Source organism: Dermochelys coriacea, chromosome 4 (assembly GCF_009764565.3).
Source record: "Dermochelys coriacea isolate rDerCor1 chromosome 4, rDerCor1.pri.v4, whole genome shotgun sequence".
Classification (NCBI taxonomy): Eukaryota; Metazoa; Chordata; order Testudines; family Dermochelyidae; genus Dermochelys; species Dermochelys coriacea.
The window spans coordinates 37,039,985-37,064,330 of record NC_050071.1 but is presented as its reverse complement, the minus strand read 5'-3'; the positions used below and the strand labels follow the sequence as shown (position 1 = coordinate 37,064,330).

The window sequence follows — 24,346 nt, the reverse complement described above, 5'->3', positions numbered from 1 at the left end:
CATTCATTCTTTTACGTAGAGACTGTCCAGTTTGACCAATGTACATGGCAGAGGGGCATTGCTGGCACATGATGGCATATATCACATTGGTAGATGCGCAGGTGAACGAGCCTCTGATAGTGTGGCTGATGTGATTAGGCCCTATGATGGTATCCCCTGAATAGATATGTGGACAGAGTTGGCAACGGGCTTTGTTGCAAGGATAGGTTCCTGGGTTAGTGGTTCTGTTGTGTGGTGTGTGGTTGCTGGTGAGTATTTGCTTCAGATTGGGGGGCTGTCTGTAAGCAAGGACTGGCTTGTCTCCCAAGATCTGTGAGAGCGATGGGTCGTCCTTCAGGATAGGTTGTAGATCCTTGATGATGTGTAGGAGAGGTTTTAGTTGGGGGCTGAAGGTGATGGCTAGTGGCGTTCTGTTGTTTTCTTTGTTGGGCCTGTCCTGTAGTAGGTGACTTCTGGGTACTCTTCTGGCTCTGTCAATCTGTTTCTTCACTTCAGCAGGTGGGTATTGTAGTTGTAGGAATGCATGATAGAGATCTTGTAGGTGTTTGTCTCTGTCTGAGGGGTTGGAGCAAATGTGGTTATATCGTAGAGCTTGGCTGTAGACAATGGATCGTGTGGTATGATCTGGATGAAAGCTAGAGGCATGTAGGTAGAAATAGCGGTCAGTAGGTTTCCGATATAGGGTGGTGTTTATGTGACCATCGCTTATTAGCACCGTAGTGTCCAGGAAGTGGATCTCTTGTGTGGACTGATCTAGGCTGAGGTTGATGGTGGGATGGAAATTGTTGAAATCATGGTGGAATTCCTCAAGGGCTTCTTTTCCATGGGTCCAGATGATGAAGATGTCATCAATGCACAAGTAGAGTAGGGGCATTAGGAGACGAGAGCTGAGGAAGCGTTGTTCTAAGTCAGCCATAAAAATGTTGGCATACTGTGGAGCCATGCGGGTACCCATTGCAGTGCCGTTGATTTGAAGATATACACTGAAACTATAGAAAACGATGGTGATCTTGAAGGTGGATAGTCTTCAGAATCCTGTATGTTGAGGATGCATTCCCCTAAACAAAATAAGTCAATGCAGTTATTTAATTATTATTACCATACTGCTCATTTAGTATTACTCATTGCATTCACTGACACTCAGTACTACTGTCAAGGTTCCTTCCCCACTCTGAACTCTAGGGTACAGATGTGGGGACCTGCATGAAAAACCCCCTAAGCTTACTTTTACCAGCTTAGGTTAAACTTCCGCACGGTAGAAACTATTTTACCTTTTGACCTTGGCCTTTATTGCTGCCACCACCAAGCGTCTAACAAATATATAACAGGGAAAAAGCCCACTTGGAAACGTCTTTCCCCCCAAAATCCTCCCAAACCCAACACCCCCTTTCCTGGGGAAGGCTTGATAAAAATCCTCACCAATTTGCATAGGTGAACACGGACCCAACCCCTTGGATCTTAAAAACAATGAAAAAGCAATCAGGTTCTTAAAAGAAGAATTTTAATGGAAGAAAAAGTAAAAGAATTGCCTCTGTAAAATCAGGATGGTAAACACCTTACAGGGTAATCGGATTCAAAACATAGAGGATCCCTCTAGGCAAATTTTTAAATTACAAAAAGACACAAAAACAGGAATATACATCCCATTCACCACAATTTATTTTATCAGCCATTTAAACAAAACAGAAATCTAACGCATATCTAGCTAGATTACTTAACAAGTTCTAAGACTCCGTTCCTGGCAAAAGCGTCACACAGACTGAGAGAACCTTTTGTTTCTCCCCCCTCTCCAGCTTTGAAAGTATTTTGTCTCTTCATTGGTCATTTTGGTCAGGTGCCAGTGAGGTTATCCTAGCTTCTTAACCCTTTACAGGTGAAAGGATTTTTCCTCTGGCCAGGAGGGATTTAAAGGTGTTTACCCTTCCCTTTATATTTATGACAACTACTTTAAAGGTGAAATTGTAAAAGGAAGGCTGCCTATTTCAGCTATTTATTTTTTATCACAACTGCATCTAAAATGATAATACCACAGAGTAGCAATTATATTTTTTGCTCAAACATGAAAATTCAAGAATAGTCCTTAAGAAAGAAGTATGAAATAAAAAAGTTTATCAATCTGAAGATCCTGCATGTTCAGAAATATTCCTTTCATCATCATCAGGGCAGCTTCCTCCTGAGAAGGAACACTTCTGATGATATTGTTTCTTTGTTGCACTGTTCGCATTTTGCATGCATGCCTGTCTTACCCACAGGTAGAGGAACTTCATTAAAATATTCCCACCCTGGGTCTCTTCTATGGCCTGCTGCCATTATTGGTTTTCCCTTCTAGTAAGAGAATGGTATGGTAGATCTCAAATCAATGAAGTCTACACTCAGTAAGACTTCTGGAATATGCTGCTCAAACAGTTTCACTTTTGTTTCTACTGCCTGTCCCTCTTTTCTCACATTTATCTCCAGACTTCTCCTCGTCCAGATCTATTCCGCCCCCAACAATCTTCTATTCGTTGAACTTTTTGAAACTTTGCACTTTTAGAGAGAGGTGAGGGATTGAGGTCTGTTATTTCTCACCTCTATTTATTTATTTATTTATTTTAAAACATTTTTGCTGTTAACAAACATTATCTTTGGAGACACAAATCCATAGTTTGAGAACTGCCAAACTAAGCATCTCTGATGGTATCTTCTAGACTGAGCACTGAGTCCTATTGGGTAGATAGAAAGATTAATCTAAATCTATACAGAAGCCCCTGGAGCCCCATAAGATTGGGTCCCTAATCCATGAACTACTGGAACTCATTTACAAAACTTAAACATTTATATGAATATATTGTGTCATACTATAGAATTAGAATTTATAATCCCTATTCCATGATATCAGAGCTATAATGTATCTTAATTAAAACTATCTTTAGATAGGTTTTTTCCTCAAAAAGCATTTTATCAAAAACTGATTTAAATAAAAAAACTATTTTTTAATTTTTAAAAATCATTGATTTTTATCCATCTGTACCCCAATAAGATTGACATGGATGTAATAGCATTGTTTGGTTTTGGTACGAACCAAAATGGAGCATGAACAAGTATCCTTGAGTCTCTGAGATGTGGAAAGAGAAAATCAGAAATATGAGACTTGGTCCAAAGACCAGTGAATGGGAATCTTTCCTTTGACGGGTTTTGAATCAGGCCCATAAATTAGGATTACAATATTGAATCAGGCCCATAAATTTGGGTTACAATATTTCAGGTTCCCAAAAAGAGGACACTGCTGGAGGACATATTTTGGGGGTGTGGGAGGCGTGTGTGTGTGTGTGTGTGTGTGTGTGTGTACTCTGAGGAGGTTGTAGGGGTGTGGGGGGGGGGTGTACTGTGAGGGGGTATTTGGGAGGTACTGGAGGGGTGTATGTGTGTACTGGGAGGAGCACCTGAGGGTTGTTTGGATGGAGTATCTGTGACTCACTCTCGAGGTGGGGGCAGTCAGCACCTTCCTGCGGTCCTCTCCCCTTCCCCAGGGCAGGGAGCCAGGGCCTGGGTGGGCGGGATCCAGCAGTTGTGTTTGCAGGGAAGGAACCGATTAGCTGCAGGGAAGGGACTAATGGGGGCACAGAAACAGCTCTTTCTGACCTGCAATGTCTGCTCTGCAAAAATCCCTCCTATTTGCCTCTTATTTGAGAAATCTGCCTGGACAGGGGCAGAGGATCAAAAAAGAGGTCACATCTGGGAAAATCTGGGCATATGGTAACCCTACAATAAATCCCATCTGCTTCTTGAGCATTACCGTTGCACTGATGATTTTTCCTGAGTAATGCATTCCCTTACTTTGATGTGCAGCAGTCTATATTTTCAAAAGGGCATCTGACTTGTCATCAGCTATCAACGCACACATAGAGTGTTAATATCACTCAAGTACACAAATGCTTTTAGGTAGAGAAAAATATCCACAGAACACAGCCATATAATACAATTAAGTGAAACAAAAAAATAGCATTAATTTGTAATGGATTTATTTGTATTCAGTGCATTGAAAATTTACCACCAAGACTTAAGTAACTGATTCCAGGCTCATTTATGCCTGTGTAACTCCACTACCTACCGTACAGTTATTTTTGATGTATTTTGGTATGGGATCAAAATCAACCTCTTAACTCCCTAACTAAGTACAGTTTAATAAAAATATTAAAAATAGACATTGTATGGCTTATGTATGTTTAATATTAGACAATCTTCAGACAGTCACTTGTTTGAAAGTCTTTTTTTTACAAAATGTGTAATTATAAAATGATTTACATTTAAGTCTGTCAAATTATTATGGGCCTAGACAACAATACTGTAGAACCAAATCTTGTTGTTCTTACTCAGATTTAGATTGTACCCTCCACCTGAACTCTAGCACATCTCTCCAGAGTAGGGGAGACAATGCTAAACACCGGGATCCTGTGGAAGTCTCTCCAGTGGCGTTTCATGTGGACATGGCTTTGTGTTGTCATCCCACTACTCTTGAGAACAAAGTAATGGGATTTTTATTACTATACTGTGAATGGAGCTCAGTTTTACTACTATCAAAAGTTTAAAAAAAAAATTTTAAGTATTAGTATCCTGAGGGTTCTTTCATTGGTTCCCTCTACTAATTCAGTCTCTGGGTCAGGTAATGCCACTGTCTGAAGCAAGGCATACAAAGGGGGAAAGGATCATCAGATCCTAAATTAGAAAATGTGGTTCTAAAATCTGTCTTTAGGTACAGGTGTCTTTTTTTGTTTCGTACTCAGACCTAATCTGAGCTGAAGTCTCATTGGCATCAGTGACTAAGGGTTGAATAGGAACCTGTTTCCCTTAATGCCTTTTGACAATCTTTAGACTGGAAACTGATTAGGACAGGGACTGTCTCTTACTAGCTGGACGTGTCTATGTACCAAAGCCACATTACCTCTCTCAGTCCCACCATGTGGATTTTTTTAAAAATAAAGAATATTAGTCCCATAGCATTCATGGGTCGGGGGAGAGGACAGTTTGCCTCCATGTTTTTATTACTCTGAATAAAATTTAAAAAAATCTTACAATAAATAAAACATTGTGCATTGAATGATGACATTCTGTGAATTTGATTTTCCTTTTCATGCCATTTAACACTCCATGTAACATTTGATGTGTTAATTGAGAATTGTCAAATGACTAACAGTAGTGAAGTAGAGTATACGCTGCTACCCACTCATTTCTTTGTTTGAGATACAAAGGCACACCCACCTGCATAGACATCAGATCAGATGATGGTAATACGGGTGTTTAAATTCCATGTTGAACCTGTTCCATGAATAAATAAAGAACTTTAGTTTCCCCTGCTTTCAATCAGGCACTTTTCACCAGGGTGAAGACTTCAATTAAAGAAAAAAATTAACACTTTGCTCTTTGTTTTGGCTTTTTATTGAAACTCATGCCGAGTAACACTAGTCATTTTCTTAAGTGTAAGAAAATAATTGCAAATGAAATAGCTGATGGGTTAAATGACAGGCCAAAATGGTCAAAGATGTATAACCCAAAAGAAGGACAAAGGAATGGACATCCTCAGAGAGGGAGTTCCATAGATCAGTTCTGAATGGCTTAAATGCGAGGAACAGCAAGGATCAGCTGGTCTATTTCAATTGCCTAAGATGAGCGAGCAAACCGTTCTGAGAAAGAAGAAATACAGTTTGTTTCAGAAACAATCCAGGTTATCTCTGATGGTCATGGTACCCCGTACAGCCACCAACAGTCTTTGAATCAGATGCATGCAGAAGAGGATCTGTAGTCAGCAATATGTGACAGGATTTGTTACTGTTTAATTTTATTATTTTTCATTTAGTACATAAAAGCAGGAAAATCATATTTTGCAGATTCCATGCAATGTTTAACAAATCAGTATCAAACCACCAATTCATATGATGTTGCATTCATTTGGAGGAGCAAAAAGCATTTTAAAATTAAATACCTTCAGCTCTTGGCTCTGCTGTGAAGAAGAAAAGTAGTATCGTCCCCGTATAACAAATGAGAAATGTTAAGTGCTAATAGACTAGGACTGACATTTTTCAGAGGGGCCTAAGAGCATTAGGTGCTCAGCTCCAGTGGTCATGCACCCTAAGCTTCAGGTTGTGCAGGAAGTCTCTGGCAGAAACCGGAATAAAACCTGTATATCCAGTCTCCCAGTCCTGTATTTCAACTCAAGATTATCCTTCCTGCCTCTCGTATATTGACACTTCTGTTGACAATAGACAACAGCACACCAAAGTATGTGTGCTGTTTAAAAGTAAAAATCCCTTTTGGTTTCATCCAGTTAAAACTATTGTTCAAACTATTAGGGCTGTAGCTTTTCTTGGAAACAGAATTCAGTTCTGTCAGAAGCTCTGGGATTGCATGAACCAATTTCTGGCATGCATCCATCCCAGAGCACCTATTGCAACAGCACAATAAAAAGGTATCTTTCTTTATTATACTTCCAAGAATGCAGTGAGTGATTAAAATTAAAAAGAAGGGGGGTGATTGGTGGACATTGCAATCTGTATGGTGAATGGTTTTTATTTTGTGCTTAATGCTCTCACATTTCTTTCCAGCTTTGAATTAAAGATTTATTACATTGTTAATTTATTATTTTCAGGCCAGTAGTATTAATCAGCCCATTTTCTGTGTTGAAACGCTGTGGAATATTTTTGGGAAAAAGGGGAAGATTGTCATTTTAGCAGGTCTGTATTAAAATGTATATATTTTACATTGTGTCACAAGAATGCTATTGTATAATACACTTTAATGATTAGGCAGAACAGTGGGAATAATAAAGATTAGATGGCACAGAAATAACAAGTGTCCATGGGTATTCCTACACAAAGCAACTCTGAACTAGGAAAGGGCTGCCATTATATTAACTTATGGCCTGATTCTGCCACCGTTACTCTGACTGAATAGTATTTTATTCCTAAAGTAGCCCCATTGGAATCAGTTGGTCTATTCAAGGAGTAAGTTATAACTTTATGTAACTAAGGATGGCAAAATCTGTCCCTCATTTTCTGTAATTCCTACCTTTGCAAGGCAGTCCTAGGCACCTGGATATCCAGGTAATAGGTATCTATAAATATCAAAAAGAGGCTGCATCATCCTCACTTGATTAACATATTCCCATGTCATTCTCCTAAATGTCACATTTATGTAGTTGTTGCATGGATGATGAAAAATGGTGAATGGTAGGCTTTGCAGAATTTGGACATAGATATAAGTATATATTTTATATACCTTTCCACTAATCACTTCCAAATAGCCCCAACTTTCAGATATTTCAATGCTGTGATACACTGATTCCACTTATGTTTTACACTAGCAAACACAGTATGATTGTCCTATATTATATTTGTTGCTTTTTGGATTCTTGACCTTCTCCCCCACCAACCCCCAACCAATCTTTGCTGTCAAGTTAAGGTCCTCCTACAGCATTTAGATTCATACAGACTCTTAAGGGATTGGTGTATAAATAATACACATGGATGAAATTAATTCAGAAGTGATTTTGCATGATTGAAATACGTATTTTCATGGAACAATTATTTTCACATATTTTAAAGAATGTCTGAAACATCAATAAATATCGGTTATTTTATATATCTGTAATGTTTCTTTTTGAAAGGCAACTTATAGATACTTTTCATGTTTCGTATGAGCCATTTGTTGAATGTTACTTTTGACTACAGAAAACCTTAATAGTTATTTACGTGAGTTTTTATGAACATTTCAACCATGAGATACTTTGACTGAACAAATTTCACACATGTGCATAGTAATTACTTTTATTTTGGGTGTGTAAATAATGCAGATGTCATAACTGATTACAGTATTTCATTACTCCTTGAATTATTCTGGCTGAAGACATTGACTGATGACACTCTACATGTTGACATTTCTCTGTCTGCAGGAATGGTTGGCTCTGAGTATTATTAGTGACTTGAGATAGCAGAGCATAGGTTAACGGGTCAAATCCAATCCAGCTTGGTAGTGACAAAAGTCATTATGAACTATTTGATGGCTCTTTGGTGGCTTATGAAGAGCAAGTTGCCAGTCTATAGTTCCTGGAAGATGTGAATCTGCATCAGTAAAGCTATCAATGTTATCTGGTCCCTTTGCTTGAGGACTTGGCAGAGAAGGAAAGATTTGAGTGGAAATGAATGTTGACAGTACTCTCGCTTGGAGTAGAATCTGAGGCCCGGCATAAAACGCACAACCAAGGGGGAGCATCAGCTATTGTGGTGGTAAGCCACATTTACACCTTCTCAGTTGAGGACTGATCCAGAGCCCTGCAATGGCCCTTGTGTAACTTAAGAGAACCTTCTCTGCAGTGCCTCATCCCTGTGCTAGTATTCCTCTCCTGTCCCAATCCCTAGCACACCCGTACACTGGTCCTCAGAAGACAGCCTGTGACTGTCTTTCTCAGGTTTTTGTGCTGGGGAATTCTCCCCCATCTGTATCTGGTGTGTCACTGTAGCCTTTTTCTTGGTATACAGGGCTGGCAGTGGGGTCACAATCTCATGCACTGTGAATAAGCTGGCACTGCCATTGTCCTTGCTTATGTCCTATAGATAAACAGAAGAGCTCAGGTTTCAGAGTAGAAGCTGTGTTAGTCTGTATCCGCAAAAAGAACAGGAGTACTTGTAGCACCTTAGAGACTAACAAATTTATTTGAGCATGCTCAGGGGTTGCATAGCTCAGACTCCAAAATTTGAACCTATATTGAATTGAAAATAAATATATTATTTCTCTGCAAAGTCTGTACTTACAGATACATGTGTGCACACACAAGTAAACTGAAATTCTTCTGAATTAATTTGGACTTGATGACAGCATTCCTTTTACGAGACTGTCTCATCATGCCATTACAGCCCAGTGCATGTTTTTTTCTTCATAACATGACATGGCTCTGGTTGAAGAGTGAGTCTGATTTCACTCAGAGCTTAGAGTTGGTGGAAAGGACTGCATCTGTGGCAAACAAGCAAATTATTTTGTCAAACTTTTTTCTTTTCATGTTGTGCGTGCAGGTTTTAGTAAATTTATGCAATCCATTTTTTTCTTTAAAAAAGTATTTGTGATAAACTTGGGGATCTTTTGTTCTGTTCCCAATAAACTCAACACAAAGGAAACAATAACCACATATATGTACACACATGCTGTTTCACACTCCCACGTTCTCCATTGTCCTTTTTATTCCACGCATTTTAAATAAACAAATACTCTCAATGAAGGAAAAGGTTGGTAGAAGCAATAGTGGGAGTTAAATAATGGTTTGTTTAAAATGAGAAGTGATATATGACTACTGTATTTGTTGGAATGATAAGTGAATCTGGCAAAAAAAAAATTCACTAACTGACATGGGGGAATGTAATTTACATGTCCCTGCACAAGCAATTCCTCTTACACCCAGAGACACATGCCCCCAGAAAATGCAGGTGAAGGTTTCTGCTTCCTGTCTTTTCTGGATCTTCTTTTGTAGACAGCTATTATTCTTTAAAAAAACAGGTTCTCCAAGGACTGCATTCACAGGCCTGCCACCCTTTGTGTTGTTCAAGGACTCTCTTGCCTCTGATGTCACAGTTCCACCAAGAGGAGAAGAGAAGGCAAGACCATGCTTGGTTTGAAGCACATGCTTGATACTGCACAGTTGTGAGCAATAGAGGCAGCAGAGGGAAATCCTTTTGCTGGCTTGATTCTCCAGCTTTAGAGCAGCTGCTCATCAGAGAGGACTGAAGCAAAACTGCTCTAATAGACTGCAAAATCTAGCTTAGTTGCTACTCCAGAGCTGATGAATATCTATAGGAGTTACCTGAGATACCACAGATTAGTAACTGTCAGTAAAATTTCTTTTTTCTTTTCTTTTCTCTTTCTTTCTTTCTTTTTAATGGCAAGAACTGGAGTAACAGGCTGGGATTTAAAGTCTGTGTGTGTGCTGGATGCTGAGAGGACGTTCACAGTTAAAGTGATACGGTGGTAGATTAAGTACTTTAAGTACTGCAAAATTAATCAAATTGCAGCACTACGATGTAAGGCTGAGATATCCCAAATGGTTTAAGCACCCAATGCCCCATCATCTCAGGCATTGGCACCCTGACAGCAGGATTGTCTGGCTATGTGGACTCTCTCCTCAGACCCTACACTACCAGCACTTCCAGCTATCTTTGAAACACCACTGATTTTCTGAGGAAACTACAGATCCATCGGTGATCTTCCAGAAAACACCATCCTGCCCACTATGGATGTAGAAGCCCTCTACACTAACATTCCACACAAAGATGGACTACAAGCCATCAAGAACAGTATCCCCGATTAATGTCACAGCAAACCTGGTGGCTGAACTTTGTGACTTTGTCCTCACGCACAACTATTTCAGATTTGGAGACAATGTATACCTCCAAGTGAGAGGGGCTGCTATGGGTACCCGCATGACCCCACAGTATGCCAACATTTTTATCGCTGACTGAGAACCGCGCTTCCTCAGCTCTCATCCCTAAGCACCCCTACTTTATTTGTACTACATTGATGACATCATCATCATCATCATCATCTGGACCCATTGGAAGGAGGCCCTTGAGGAATTCCACCAGGATTTCAACAATTTCCACCCCACCTCAGCCTGGACCGGTCCTCATGAGATCCACTTCCTGTACACTACAGTGCAAATAAGCAATGGTCACATAAACACCACCCTATACCAGAAACCTACTGACCGCTATACTTACCTACGTGCCTCCAGCTTTCATCCAGACCACATCACAAGATCCATTGTCTAAAGCCAAGCTAAAATACAACCACGTTTGCTCCAATCCCTCAGACAGAGACAAACACCTACAGAATCTCTATCAAGCATTCTTAAAACTACAGTACCCATCTGGTGAAGTGAAGAAACAGATTGACAGAGCCAGAAGGGTACCCAGAAGTCACCTACTGCAGGACAGGCCCAACAAAGAAACTAACAGAATGCCACTAGCCATCACCTACAGCCACCATCATAGGACCTAAACACATCAGCCACCCCATCTGGGGCTCATTCAGCTGCACATCTATCAATGTGAAATATGCCATCATGTGCCAGCAATGCCTCTCTGCCATGAACATTGGCCAAACTGGACAGTCTATACTCAAAAGAATAAATGGACACAAATCAGACATCAAGCATTGTAACATTCAAAAACAAGTAGGAGAACACGTCAGTCTCCCTGGACACTCACTAACAGTCTTAAAAGTGGCAATTCTCCAACAACAAAAACTTCAGAAACAGACTCCAATGAGAAACTGCAGAACTGGAATTAATTTGTTAAACTGGACACCATCAAATTAGGCCTGAATAAAGACTGGGAGTGGATGGGTCACTACAAAAAGTAATCTTCCCTCTGCTGATACGCACAGCTTCTTGTCAACTGTTGGAAATGGGCCACCTTGATTGTATTGGCCTTGTTAGCACTACAATAGTAATTTTCCCTCCCTTGGTATTCACCCCTTCTTGTCAACTGTTGAGAATAGGTCACTTCCACCTTAATTGAATTGGCTCATTGGCACTGATCCCCCACTTGGTAAGGCAACTCCTATCTTTCCATGTGCTATAATATATATTCTGCTTACTGTTTTTTTCCACTCCATGCATCTGATGAAGTGGGTTTTAGCCCACGAAAGCTTATGCACAAATAAATGTGTTAGTCTCTAAGCTGCCACAAGGACTCCTCGTTATTTTTGCTGATACAGACTAACATGGCTACCACTCTGAAACTGCAGTGAGTTTCAATAGGATTTGGCCTCCTTAACTGATTTTGACCTTTTGACAATCCCAGTCGAAATTTCTAAACTTAGTAAATTATGGACAGACTGTTTTATGTGTGTTGGGATTTTTGCTTTTGTATTTTTTGTAACAACATCCTAATATTCCTATGGAAGAATTGATTGTCTTCTCTTGTAACACAAAATCTGAAACTTTTCAAATGAGACCAAAAAGTGAGGCTGCCTACATAATAAAAGTTCTTCCTACACACATACTGTGTTTAAAAAAAAATATTTTTTTACAATTTGATTCACAACCACATAAAAGTGGAAGGAATACAGATGAAGCTACAGTATATGAGTGTTGTACTGTCTCCACAGTGGTGTTTTATGTGAGCAAACATAGTGATTGTTTGCATAGTGATAGCAAACATAGACAGCAGAGGACTGTCTTTTTAAAGTATATTTGCTGCTGTGACACTATCATTTGGTTTCAAGTCGTGGTTGTGTTGTGCTTGTTTTCCATGAATGATCACTGCAAAATAATAGAAATCTAAACCAGAAGACCTGAATGATAAAACACTGAGCCAGATTCATATACGGTTTTTTGCTGGCTTATGTCTGGTTAAACTCTGATGGAGGATCCCAAAAGTGGAAAGTCCACCAAGTTTGAGAGACAGTTCCCCCAAAACTGACCATGAAGTGAATGTGGCTTATGCAACACATCTTATCTGTAGCCTTCTCCACCAGGGTTCTGATGAAGATCCGGCCATAAGCTGAAGCTGCTACCCACCCATGGGAATGACAAGGGAGGACAGTGGTGGAACAACAGCCTCTTATCGTAGTAGTAACTCCCCATGGTCCTGTGGCACAAAGGGCTTCACTGGTGCAAGGTGATTCATAGATTCCAAGGCCATAAGGGACCATTGTGTTCATCTAGTCTGAACTGTAATATCATTTTCTATGCATTGATGAAGATTAGTATGGTATCTGTTTAAAACTACAGGAAGAGTATTGTGGGTAGGCAGAACATATTACCCACTATCTTGAACGGGCAGGAAAATAGATTAGATGACCTAACAGGTTTTTTCCATCTTTAATTTCTCTTATCCTAAGGAATTCTGCATGTTCTAGGAAGATCATATTCTTACTTATAACATTTCCTTGATTTCCTAAATGATCTCTCAAAAGTTAAACAAGTCTGTCCCTGGACAAAATGCCATATGCTTCACTTGTACAGTTATTTTCATACATACTGAATCTTTTGTATTTATGTATCAAATTTGATTACTTACTTTCAGTCCTGAGTCAGCAAAGTACCTGGTTGACATCAATGGAACTACAAGTCAATGCTTTGTTGAATTGAAGCCTGTTAGTTGTAACTTATGCACAATATGTTGGAGTAAAGCAATATAAACCATTCCACCAGGCTATTGTGATATCCACTGTTTTTTAAAAATAAGAAATATTGTAGTACTCAGTGCTTACAAGGATGTGCCTTAGAATTAGTCGATAGTGTATGGGGTAACTTTAAAACTTTTTGCTGGTATTTAGAAAATATAAGACTTGTTGAAATAAAAAAGCACTTTATCAGTAAAATTATCTGAGTAAAAAATAGAAACAAAAGCTCTGAAGAAACTCAAATATGAAATTGCAGAAGTACTAACTATGGCATGTAACCTGTTGCTTAAATCAACCTCTCTACCAGAGGACTGGAAGAGAGCTAATGTAATGCTGATTTTTAAAAAAGGCTCCAGAGGTGATCCTGGCAACTAAAAGCCAGTAAGCCTAACTTCAATACCAGGCAAATTTGTTGAAACATAGATAAACACAATATGTTGGGGAAGAGTCAACCCATCTTTTGTAAAGGGAAATCATGCCTCACCAATCTACTAGAATTCTTTGAGGGGGTCCACAAACGTACAAAGATGATACACTGTATTTGGACTTTCAGAAAGCCTTTGGCAAGGCCTCTCACCAAAGGTCCTTAAACAAACTAAGCAGTCATGGGATAACAGTGAAGGTCTTCTCATGGATCAGTGCCTGCTTAAATAACAGAAAACAAAGAGTAGGAATAAATTTTTTTTTTTCAGTTTTCAGAATGGAGAGAAGTAAATAGCAGTGTCCCCACCGAGATCTGTACTGGGACCTATGCTGTTCATAATATTTATAAATTATCTGGAATGGTGATAAACAGTGAGGTAGCAAAGTTTGCAGATGATAGAAATTACTCAAGTCCAAAGCAGACTGCAAAGAATTACAAAGGAATCTCACAAAATGGGGTGATTTGGCAACAAAATAGCAGATGAAATTCAATGTTGATAAGTACAAAGTAATTCACAGTGGAAAAATAACCCCACGTATACATTCAAAATTATGGGGTTTAAATTAGCTATTACCACTCAAATAAGAGATCTTGGAGTTATGGTGGATAGTTCTCTGGAAACATCTGCTTATGTGCAGAGGCAGTCAAAATAGCTAACAATGTTAGGAACCATTCGAAAAGGCATAAATAATAAGACAGAAAATCGCAGAGTGCCACTATATAAATCCAGTGTAATCCCACACCTTGAATATTGCATGGCCATAGTTCTGGCCACCCCATCTCAAGAAGACAGAATTGGAAAAAATACAGAGAAGGGCAACGAAAATGATTAAGGGCACAAAACAGCTTCCATATGAGGAGAGATTATAAAGAGTAGGACTGGTCATCTAAGAAAAGAGATGAGTAAGGGGGGGATAAGATAGAGGTCTATAAAATCATGAATGATGTAGAAAAAGTGCTTAGGAAGTATTATTTACCCCTTTACAAGACGCAAGAACTAGGGGCCAGCCAATGAAATTAATAGGCAGCAGTTTTAAAACAAACACGAGGAAGTACTTCACACAATGCACAAGTGAACCTGTGGAAATTGTTGCCAAGGAATGTTGTGAAGGCCAAAACTATAGTTGGGTTAAAAAAAAGTATTTAGATAAGGTCATGAGGGTAGGTTCATCAATGGCAAGATAGGTTTACATCCCAGACTATGTTCTGGATGCTAGGGAATGGATTGCTCAACATTACTCAACATTTGCTCTGTTTTGTTCATTCCCCTTGAAGCACCTGTTACTGGCCACTTGGAAGGCAGGATACTGGGTGAGATGGACCATTGTTCTGACCTAATACGGCCATTCTCATGTTCTCTGAACCCTTTTTAAAAGCTATATTTTGCAGGGATTCATGTGAAATTCTAATGTGTTCATGTAAAATGAACCAGATTCTCAGCTGATTTAAACTAGTTAGCTTCATTGGCCAAGGCCAATGTCTTCTGCATTGAGTAAAGGTGGCACAGTCCAGCACTTGGTATAATTTACATTCCTCGTTGCCATTTTCTTCTTTATTATCACAATCATCATTAGTGCCCACTGTAATTAATGTAGAGCTCCCACTTCAAGTCTTTTCATCCTTTTTTCTTTTAGGTCTTTTTGTTTTGTTTTGTTTTTTTTGTTGTGCAAGCGTGACAGAAATACATTATCCCCACATGTTTCATTGGGAAATGTTGTGCTAGCAAAAATGGCCAAAGTTAGAATCTTCAAATTTTGCTTTTTTGTCAGTCCTTATTGAGACTTTAAAGGAATCCAGATTTGAAGAAAATTAGTTCAAATTTTTAAAGTTATGAATGTTTAAAATTCAGCAGTTCCATACATGCATATTAGAATAATTAGAAACGTCTCCACTTCTTAGGGTTTGTCTATACAGGGACACTCAAGAGAATTAATCCAAATTAACTTTGAATGGATTAGTTAAATTGCATTAAACGCCGGTGAGGATTTTTATTTTATTCAGAATTTAAAGTAGCTTTAATTCAGTTCAGCTTCATTCACTTCCAACAAGAATTAACTTAAATCAAATTAACATCACTTTAATTCTGAATAAGAGTATCCACCTGGGAGTTTAATGCAGTTTATCAAAACCACTTTAATTTCATACCTTTCATTAATTTGGATTCATTTTGGATTCATTTCTGGTTAAGAAGGCTCTTATTGAGGAACACTGGTTAATAGGCATCTGAATTAGTGTAGTTCAGGAGCACATAAGCATCAGGGGACATCTGACCACTGTAGCAGAGTCCTGTATTACACAGGTCTGTATTCTTACTGTGAGTCACACTCCACAAGCTGAATAGATACGGCCAGTCCAAGAAACTTTCAAGATCCAGTGGAGAAGTTCTGTAAACTCCAAAGTAGTTTTGGGTTTTCTTTATTTGCCCTTTCTTCCTTAAAAAACAAAACTAGGGAAATTACTGCAGGCAAACTTGCTTTACTACAACACTGAAACTGGGAAATCAGTCATTCAAAAGTCTAAGAATTTGACAAGTTTGGGTCACACTGATCTTGACGATGCTATGCTGACATAGGATCTGGTGTCTTGCATTTAGAAACTGAACTTTTACAGTATAATATCTACTCCACTTTGTAGCAGGAGGTAAGCATAATATAAAACATGGAATTGGACCTTTCCAGTCTGGAACAAAAAGGGGAAATTTTCTCATTCCAGAGTGTGGGGAGTAGAAGTTATAAGAAGTTTCCATCTCATTTGATTAGACTAGGTAAAGATATAACTTGCAATATCAGAACACAAGGAGAAGAGAACACTCAGATTTGAGCCTTTTTTTAATAAAAGAAGTCTGTGACATACTGCATTTCAGTGTAAAAGGAGCCAAACGATCTATGGAGACAGCACAACACTCTTATAGTAAGTATCTTTCCAGTGCAGTTTCTTTATTTAAAGTTTCCATTATAAAGAAGTAAACAAAGCAGAGTAAAAGTCAGATAGCATTAAGTATCTGCATCCAGCTGGAAGAATTATTACGATGTTTTTATTGCAAACATCTGAGCAGCCTCCAGGATAGTAAAGAAGTAATAATAGAAAATAACAATGAACATAGATCTAATTGCAGTTTACAATAAATAAAAATAATTATTGTAACTATTTCCATATAGGCACATTTTTAGCTGCAGTTTTACACACAAATTCTACTTAATTCCTCTGTAAGAGTAGAAATGCTGGTTTGTTCTGCAAAATCTAAATGTTTAGAAACCAAACAGTTACGACCTAAAAATTGGATGGAGGGGAATGGTACATTGTAAGCACTTATAAAACAGCACAAATCACACTAATACCTTTATGCAAAAAGAAAAGGAGTACTTGTGGCACCTTAGAGACTAACAAATTTATAAATACCTTTATGTAAATGCTATTTATAAAGATGAAAGTCAGAAACTGTAAAATTAGATTCTGCATCCCAGTCTGTCAGCATTTGTTTGTATGTAATTGGTTACTAAAGCTGTAATTATGATCATGAATTCCAGACTTTTTAGCATAATAATCCTGTTTTACATATGGGATTAAATTCAAGCAATTTATTCATAAGATTTATCTAGTCTTGCAATGGAAGTCCTAAAATGTACAGAATTTATCTCAGAAAGATTGCAAGATAGTCACCATGAGTAAAGCTGCTCATGAATTTGCCTTCCACAGAACCAAACAATCAATACCTATCACTTATTGCCTTTGTGGTTTTGTTCTTAAGTGGCGCCTGTGGACAATACAAATAATAAATAATAAAAATTGCAGAGTACTTATGTTTCCTTTCCCATAGCTATTGGTGCCATTTTCCTTCTATAGTAATCTGTGTCTTAACTGCTTTGCTTTGTAACAACCTGAAGGCTCTTTGAAAATTGAATAGATAATAATAATAATAATTTGCTGAAAAGATAATACTGGTACCATATGGATCAGTTAGGAAGGCATGGAGAGAAGAAAAACCCGTCCATCTTTGCAATGACAAAGAACACCCTGATATTTCTTTGAACTGCTTCTACAACTGGAACATTTTCACATACAGTTGATTGTTTTACAGATATATTTAAAGACACAGTCAGAAACAGATAGTAATAATCTGTCCAGTAAATAGCTGAAGACCCTACACACATGATACATTTATCCTAAACAAGAAAATAGAGGATGGAAGAGAATTTATGGTTGAGGTTAAGTCCTGGTTATTAGGATAATGCATTAAGAACACCTAACCCTAACCCCCACAGCATCAAAGAGTTGTTAGAAAAGCAGCTAGCTGAATAAGATACGACATGGACCTAGTGGTTTCATCCAGTTCCTGGAATTTCATAAATTCTTATCCCCAGGGGAAAGACTTCTTTAGGTTTAAAGGATTAACTTACACTTTATTTTTTAGCGTTGTCAAGGTTCCTTCCCCACTCTGAACTCTAGGGTACAGATGTGGGGACCTGCATGAAAGACCCCCCCTAAGCTTATTCTTACCAGCTTAGGTTAAAAACTTCCTCAAGGTACAAACTTTGCCTTGTACTTGAAGCCTATGCTGCTACCACCAAGCGTGTTAAACAAAGAACAGGGAAAGAGCCCACTTGGAGACATCTTCCCCCCAAAATATCCCCCCAAGCCCCTACACTCCCTTTCCTGGGGAAGGCTTGATGAAAATCCTCATCAATTTGCATAGGTGAACACAGACCCAAACCCTTGGATCTTAAGAACAATGAAAAAGCAATCAGGATCTTAAAAGAAGAATTTTAATTAAAGAAAAAGTAAAAGAATCACCTCTGTGAAATCAGGATGGTAAATACCTTACAGTTAGGTAATCAGATTCAAAACATAGAGAATCCCTCTACGCAAAACCTTAATTTACAAAAGGACACAAAAACAGGAATATACATTCCATTCAGCACAACCTATTTTACCAGCTATTTAACAAAAAGAAATCTAACGCATGTCTAGCTAGATTACTTGCTAATTTAACAGAAGTTCTGAAGAGCATTCCTGATCTGTTCCCGGCAAAAGTATCACACAGACGGACAGACCCTTTGTTCCCCCCCCCCCTCCAGTTTTGAAAGTAAGTTGTCTCCTCATTGGTCATTTTGGTCAGGTGCCAGTGAGGTTATCCTAGCTTCTTACCCTTTTACTCGTAAGGTGAAAGGGTTTTGCCTCTGGCCAGGAGGGATTTTATAATTCTGTATACAGAAAGGTGGTTACCCTTCCCTTTATATTTATGACAAGTGTCAAGCTGATATTAACTGATTTGGCTCTAATCATTAGTAGTACTAGTCACATTTACTTCATTTTTTAGTCATGTGGATGTCATATGTATTTTATAGGAATCCACTATAATCCAGAATTTATTATTGTACCATTTAAATAAAATGCTGCTAATTGTTCCCAGTACAGGACAGTACATATGCACTCTGTAGACTTGTTTACCACGGGAAAGTATGAGGACTTTTAATACATTTACATAAATATATCTTCTACAATATAATTTTCTCTAAGCCAAATGTGATGGGGACATGGGGAAAGATTTCTGTGGGGAAAAGAATGGTGCAACAAATTGGGGTGTTATCAGATAAGCAAATATTTTGGGTAACTAACTGACTATTTAGAGATGGTAGACATAAGGAGATGTTTATTTGAATAGTTTGGCAAGGTGACAACTTGGCTGTTGAACAAGGTCAGAGCTTGCATGTTGAACTCTAATGCTGTATATATGACCAAGATAACAATAAGGTAAGTTAGAAATCTGTTCATTAAGTTTTCGTTCTTATTTTTCAATTTCCATATCTACATCAGCTTGTATAGATATCCACTGTTAGAGGCTACAGCATATTGTAAAAGACAGCATAATGCTGCACAATGCCTCCTAAGTATCATTAATGTTGGTGGATTTATAGTTATTTATTATTTATATAGTAATTCCATACAGCTCTGCATAGACTAGGTTAAAAAAACAGATCTGTGCTTTCAAGAGTTTACAGTTTAACTCAGACAAATACTAAGGAAATGATTCAAGCACAAGAAGGTGCAGAACATTGTCAGTTTTTCACAGATCCTAGTGTATATAGAATATACTGAAAAGATTGACTACTAACCTTTAAACATTTCTAAAGTAAAATATATACCATTTCCTTGTTTCGACAAATGTCTTGGCATGATCTCATTATTCTTTGAGATTTACACTTTTAAAACATTTCCAACAAAGACACTTTTGTGCAGGGACATTTTTAGTTACTATTTATTGCAAGTGTGATCTTGTTTGTGGATGTGTCTACATACATTTCTTTTCTCTCCCCTCTGTCTAATATGTATTTCTCCTTTTTTGTCTTTTTCAGATATCAGATACACACAGGCCTTCAGCATTCTGTCATAAGGCCTACTCAGCCTAACTGTTTACCTCTGGATAATGTGACTCTACCTCAGAAGCTGAAGGAGGTTGGCTACTCAACACACATGGTTGGAAAATGGCACTTGGGGTTTTACCGTAAAGAATGCATGCCGACAAAAAGAGGATTTGATTCGTTTTTTGGCTCACTCTTGGGCAGTGGGGATTATTACACTCACTACAAATGTGACAGCCCTGGGATATGTGGCTATGACCTGTATGAAAATGACAATGCAGCTTGGGATCATGACAATGGCATATATTCAACACAGATGTACACACAAAAAGTACAACAAATCTTAGCATCTCATAATCCCAGGTCCCCAATATTTTTATATATTGCTTACCAAGCTGTTCACTCTCCACTACAGGCACCAGGCAAGTATTTTGAACATTACAGATCAATAAATAATATAAACAGGCGGAGATATGCTGCCATGCTGGCCTGTTTGGACGAAGCCGTCAACAATGTGACCCTTGCTTTAAAGAGGTATGGTTACTATGACAACAGCATTCTCATCTACTCTTCGGATAATGGTGGACAACCAATGGCTGGAGGAAGTAACTGGCCTCTCAGAGGAAGCAAAGGGTCATATTGGGAGGGGGGAATCCGTGCTGTTGGCTTTGTCCATAGCCCCCTTCTGAAAAACAAAGGGTCTGTGTGTAAGGAGCTAGTGCACATCACAGACTGGTTCCCCACTTTGATCACATTGGCAGAAGGCCAGATTGATGAGGACATCCAGTTGGATGGCTATGATATATGGGAGACTATAAGTGAAGGCAGACGTTCTCCAAGGGTGGACATTTTACACAACATTGACCCTATTTACACCAAAGCCAAAAATGGTTCATGGGCAGCAGGCTTTGGGATCTGGAACACAGCAATTCAGTCAGCAATCAGAGTAAACCACTGGAAACTACTGACAGGAAATCCTGGGTACAGTGACTGGGTCCCTCCTCAGTCTTTTAGCAATGCTGGCCCCAATCGCTGGCACAACGAACGAGTTTCTTGGATGGCTGGCAAAACAGTGTGGCTTTTTAACATAACTGCAGACCCATATGAGCGAGTGGACCTTTCTGGTAAGTATCCGGATATAGTGAAGCAGTTGTTGCAGAGACTTTCACAGTTCAATAAGACTGCAGTTCCTGTTCGATACCCAGCTAAAGACCCTAGAAGTAACCCTAAACTCAATGGAGGAGTCTGGGGCCCATGGTTTAAGGAGGATGAGAAGAAAAAGAAGCCAGGTAAAATTAAGGGAGAGAATAAACAAAAGAAGAACAAGAAAAAAACAAGTCAGAAAAAGGGACACTCCTTAAATTGCCATTTGCACCTTGCTGGTGGATAGGATCAACTAGTGTCATTGCATAAGCCTAAGGCAGTCTGCTCCAACTTTCGGGAGCTCCTGACATTCCACCAAAGTAGAAATACCAGCTCTGCACTATGACTGAATGAAAAGTCTCCCCTTCTGGTTGGTTCTCACATTATACCAGCACAAGTTATCCTGACGCTCTACCTGAAGAATATGTAAATGCCCATGTGGCAAACATCGTTCTCTTCAGCACAAATTATGTTTTCCCATCACAGCTACATTTCATATAACAATGGAAGTAACTCTCAGTTCCAGTATTTCTCTGTTTGAAGGATACTTGGTGGGGTTATTCCATGCCCAAAATAGAATGTATATTTCAATAATGATATGGAAAAGTTACTAGTAGATATTCCCAAACTAATAAAGATGATCTATAGAGAGATATAAAACCCAAAATCTGACTGTCATTTCAGGTTATATTGGGTTGTAGTCACCATGCTGTGATTTTTTTTTAATTAAGCACAGCAAAAGTTTAAGCCCCCTAGGAGTCTATATACTTTTTTAAAAAGCTGCTTTTAATTAAACTGTGTCTGTCTTACATAAATTGGAGATTTTTTTGTGCTCAGTTTCCAATAAAAACAAAAGCACACACAAGAATCAGTCAGCGCATGTCTCATATTATTTACCATAGGGATAGGCAGAGATGTAGTCTTTGAGCACACCACCAAAATGAATGTAATGTTTATACACTTTAAGTTAACTCTGCTATAGGACACAAAATAACGTAATTTATTTTACAACAGAAGTCAATTATTTCACTTATATTAAAGCTTTCCCAGTGGGTGATGCAAGCCACCTTTTTGTTTGATTTGATTTGATTTGCTCTATCATTAGAGATTTTATTTTATATATCTAAATCTGCATAGTACTGTAAGAACACAAATTACTGTAAATACAGCTAAGATGCAAAAGAAGAATGATTCAGGTACATCATTTCATTATATATTTGCCTCCAATTAATTTGAATGTATCAAAGTGATTATTTGACTCAGTAGTCACTTGAAATATTATTGTTCAGTTTCTGTATGGAAGCTAGACTGGCTTTATGTTTTTTGGGGGGGGGAGTCTACTTTAAACCTTTTATTTATATATCTATTAAAATATTTTATTTTTATGGCATTCATAAAAGTATTCTGTCTCTCCTTTGCACTGAAGGTCATAATTCAGTTCTTGATTTTTTAAAATGATCTTGCTAAGCTTTGTTTTGGTTTGGTTTTTTTTAAATGCAGGCTTGATTTGATATTTCATTTCTGTGATACAGTTCCATCCTTCAAAGAGTTACTGAATTCAGGACACTATTAAAACTGTCCTTATTTACAAGGATGCTAATGAAGATTTCTCCAGTACCCAGATGGATGGTTACACTGGCTTTTTTAATCTTGTTGTATAACAATAGATAATGTAACTCAGAGTTCCCATGAAAAAAACAACGAGAAGTGCTTGTGGCACCTTAGAGACTAACAAATTTATTTGGGCATAAGCTTTTGTGGGCTGTAACCCACTTCATCAGATGCATGGAATGAAAAGGTATACAGTAGGTAGGTATAAATATGAACACAAGAAAAGATGGAAGTTGCCTTATCAAGTGGGAGGTCAGTGCTAACGAGGCCAATTTAATTAGAGTGGATGTGGCCCATCGCAAATCTGTGTCTTAATATAACATATAGCAAATGAAATTAATGCCAGCTGATTAACATACTAGATAGCCATCACCTAACTTGTGGTAAAATTTAAATGAGAATACCATTTCAACAATTAGAAACAGAGAGCCTGACATCTGTGTAAAGCCGTGGCAGTCGATGGAGTTACACCAGTTTAAAAATCAGTGTAAACTGAAATCAGATGCAGGTCCAGCATACTGATAAAAGTACAATCTATTTTTTGAAATTGTATCACTGCAGATAATATAACTGCTAATATCGTCTAACAAAAATTATTAGAGTGCAAATTTATAAAATTTCATCAAAATCAAACCATCATCAACACAGCATTGGAAGCAAGTGTAGTTTGTTTTCTGCCTTCAGGGATAGATCTGAAATATTTTTAAGGCAACCCTGAGAAGTTTTCATTACATATGTAAAATATGTAAACTTGAATGACGATGTGGACATTTAAAAAATAAAGAGAGTAAAAATTGGCCTATAATTACATTTACTGAGAAAATCTGGATTTGGGTAATCAAAATTATAAGATAAATCAGGAAAGAAGACGATTTTGAAACACTGTAGTGCCTGGGAGATTTCTTAACACACACAAATCACTCTTTGGTTTCATTCACCCCTGTATTGTAACCTGAGCCCAGCATTAGAAAAAACAGGTTTCTCAGTGTTCCTGTAGAAAGAACTACAAATATGTAATCTATAGGGACAATTTGTATATTTGGCAGGACTGAGATGAGCTTATCTCTGAATGGCTAAAGCACATAAATTATTCTCTCAATTGCTTAGAACACAGCTCTTCAATAATAATGCAGCGGCTAATTCATTTTATCACACCAACTTCTAGCAGACAGAAAGGACAGCTCCATCAATTTCCTTGGCTAATATAAATAAATCCATGGTAGTAAAATGCCATCATCATACAATCAATGACTTCCCCCTTTGAAAATAAGTTTTGTAGTTGCCTTGACATTTACTGGCCAGAAGAAACCAGAGACCATTATTATATGACAATGTTTTATTCCATTATTATTTCTTTTTGTTCAGTTACAGAGCAAAGGAAGACCTCCTTGAATGTAATCAGCATAAAGTATAATGGTGGATCAGAAGTCTCTATATTCCTATATATATATTCTATATATGCCACAGGAGAAAACATTTATAAAACCAGAGGATGCATACTTTCTAAAGATTGCATTAGATTTTAGTTCTGCTGTCCTATTAAAGTCAACAGGTGAGGTACAGTTAAACTAGTGGGCAAAGCTCAGCAGGATTGGAAGTTAGGTTTAAAAAAGGCTTGAAAATTTTGGAAGCATATCTGATGTTTTATTGAACATTTCAA

The 24,346-nt window shown here is 38.1% G+C and overlaps 1 protein-coding gene across 1 annotated transcript in view; it reads left to right on the top strand.

Annotated features, from left to right (window-relative positions):
* The window catches only part of ARSJ (arylsulfatase family member J), a 59,395-nt gene extending 36,928 nt beyond the window's left edge, over nt 1-22,467 (top strand). The window contains exon 2 of the mRNA XM_038401063.2: nt 19,927-22,467. Within this exon, the coding sequence (XP_038256991.1) occupies nt 19,927-21,322 (1,396 nt within the window). The 3' untranslated portion in view covers nt 21,323-22,467. The remainder of the gene's footprint in view (nt 1-19,926) is intronic.
* The last annotated feature ends 1,879 nt before the right edge of the window (nt 22,468-24,346 follow it).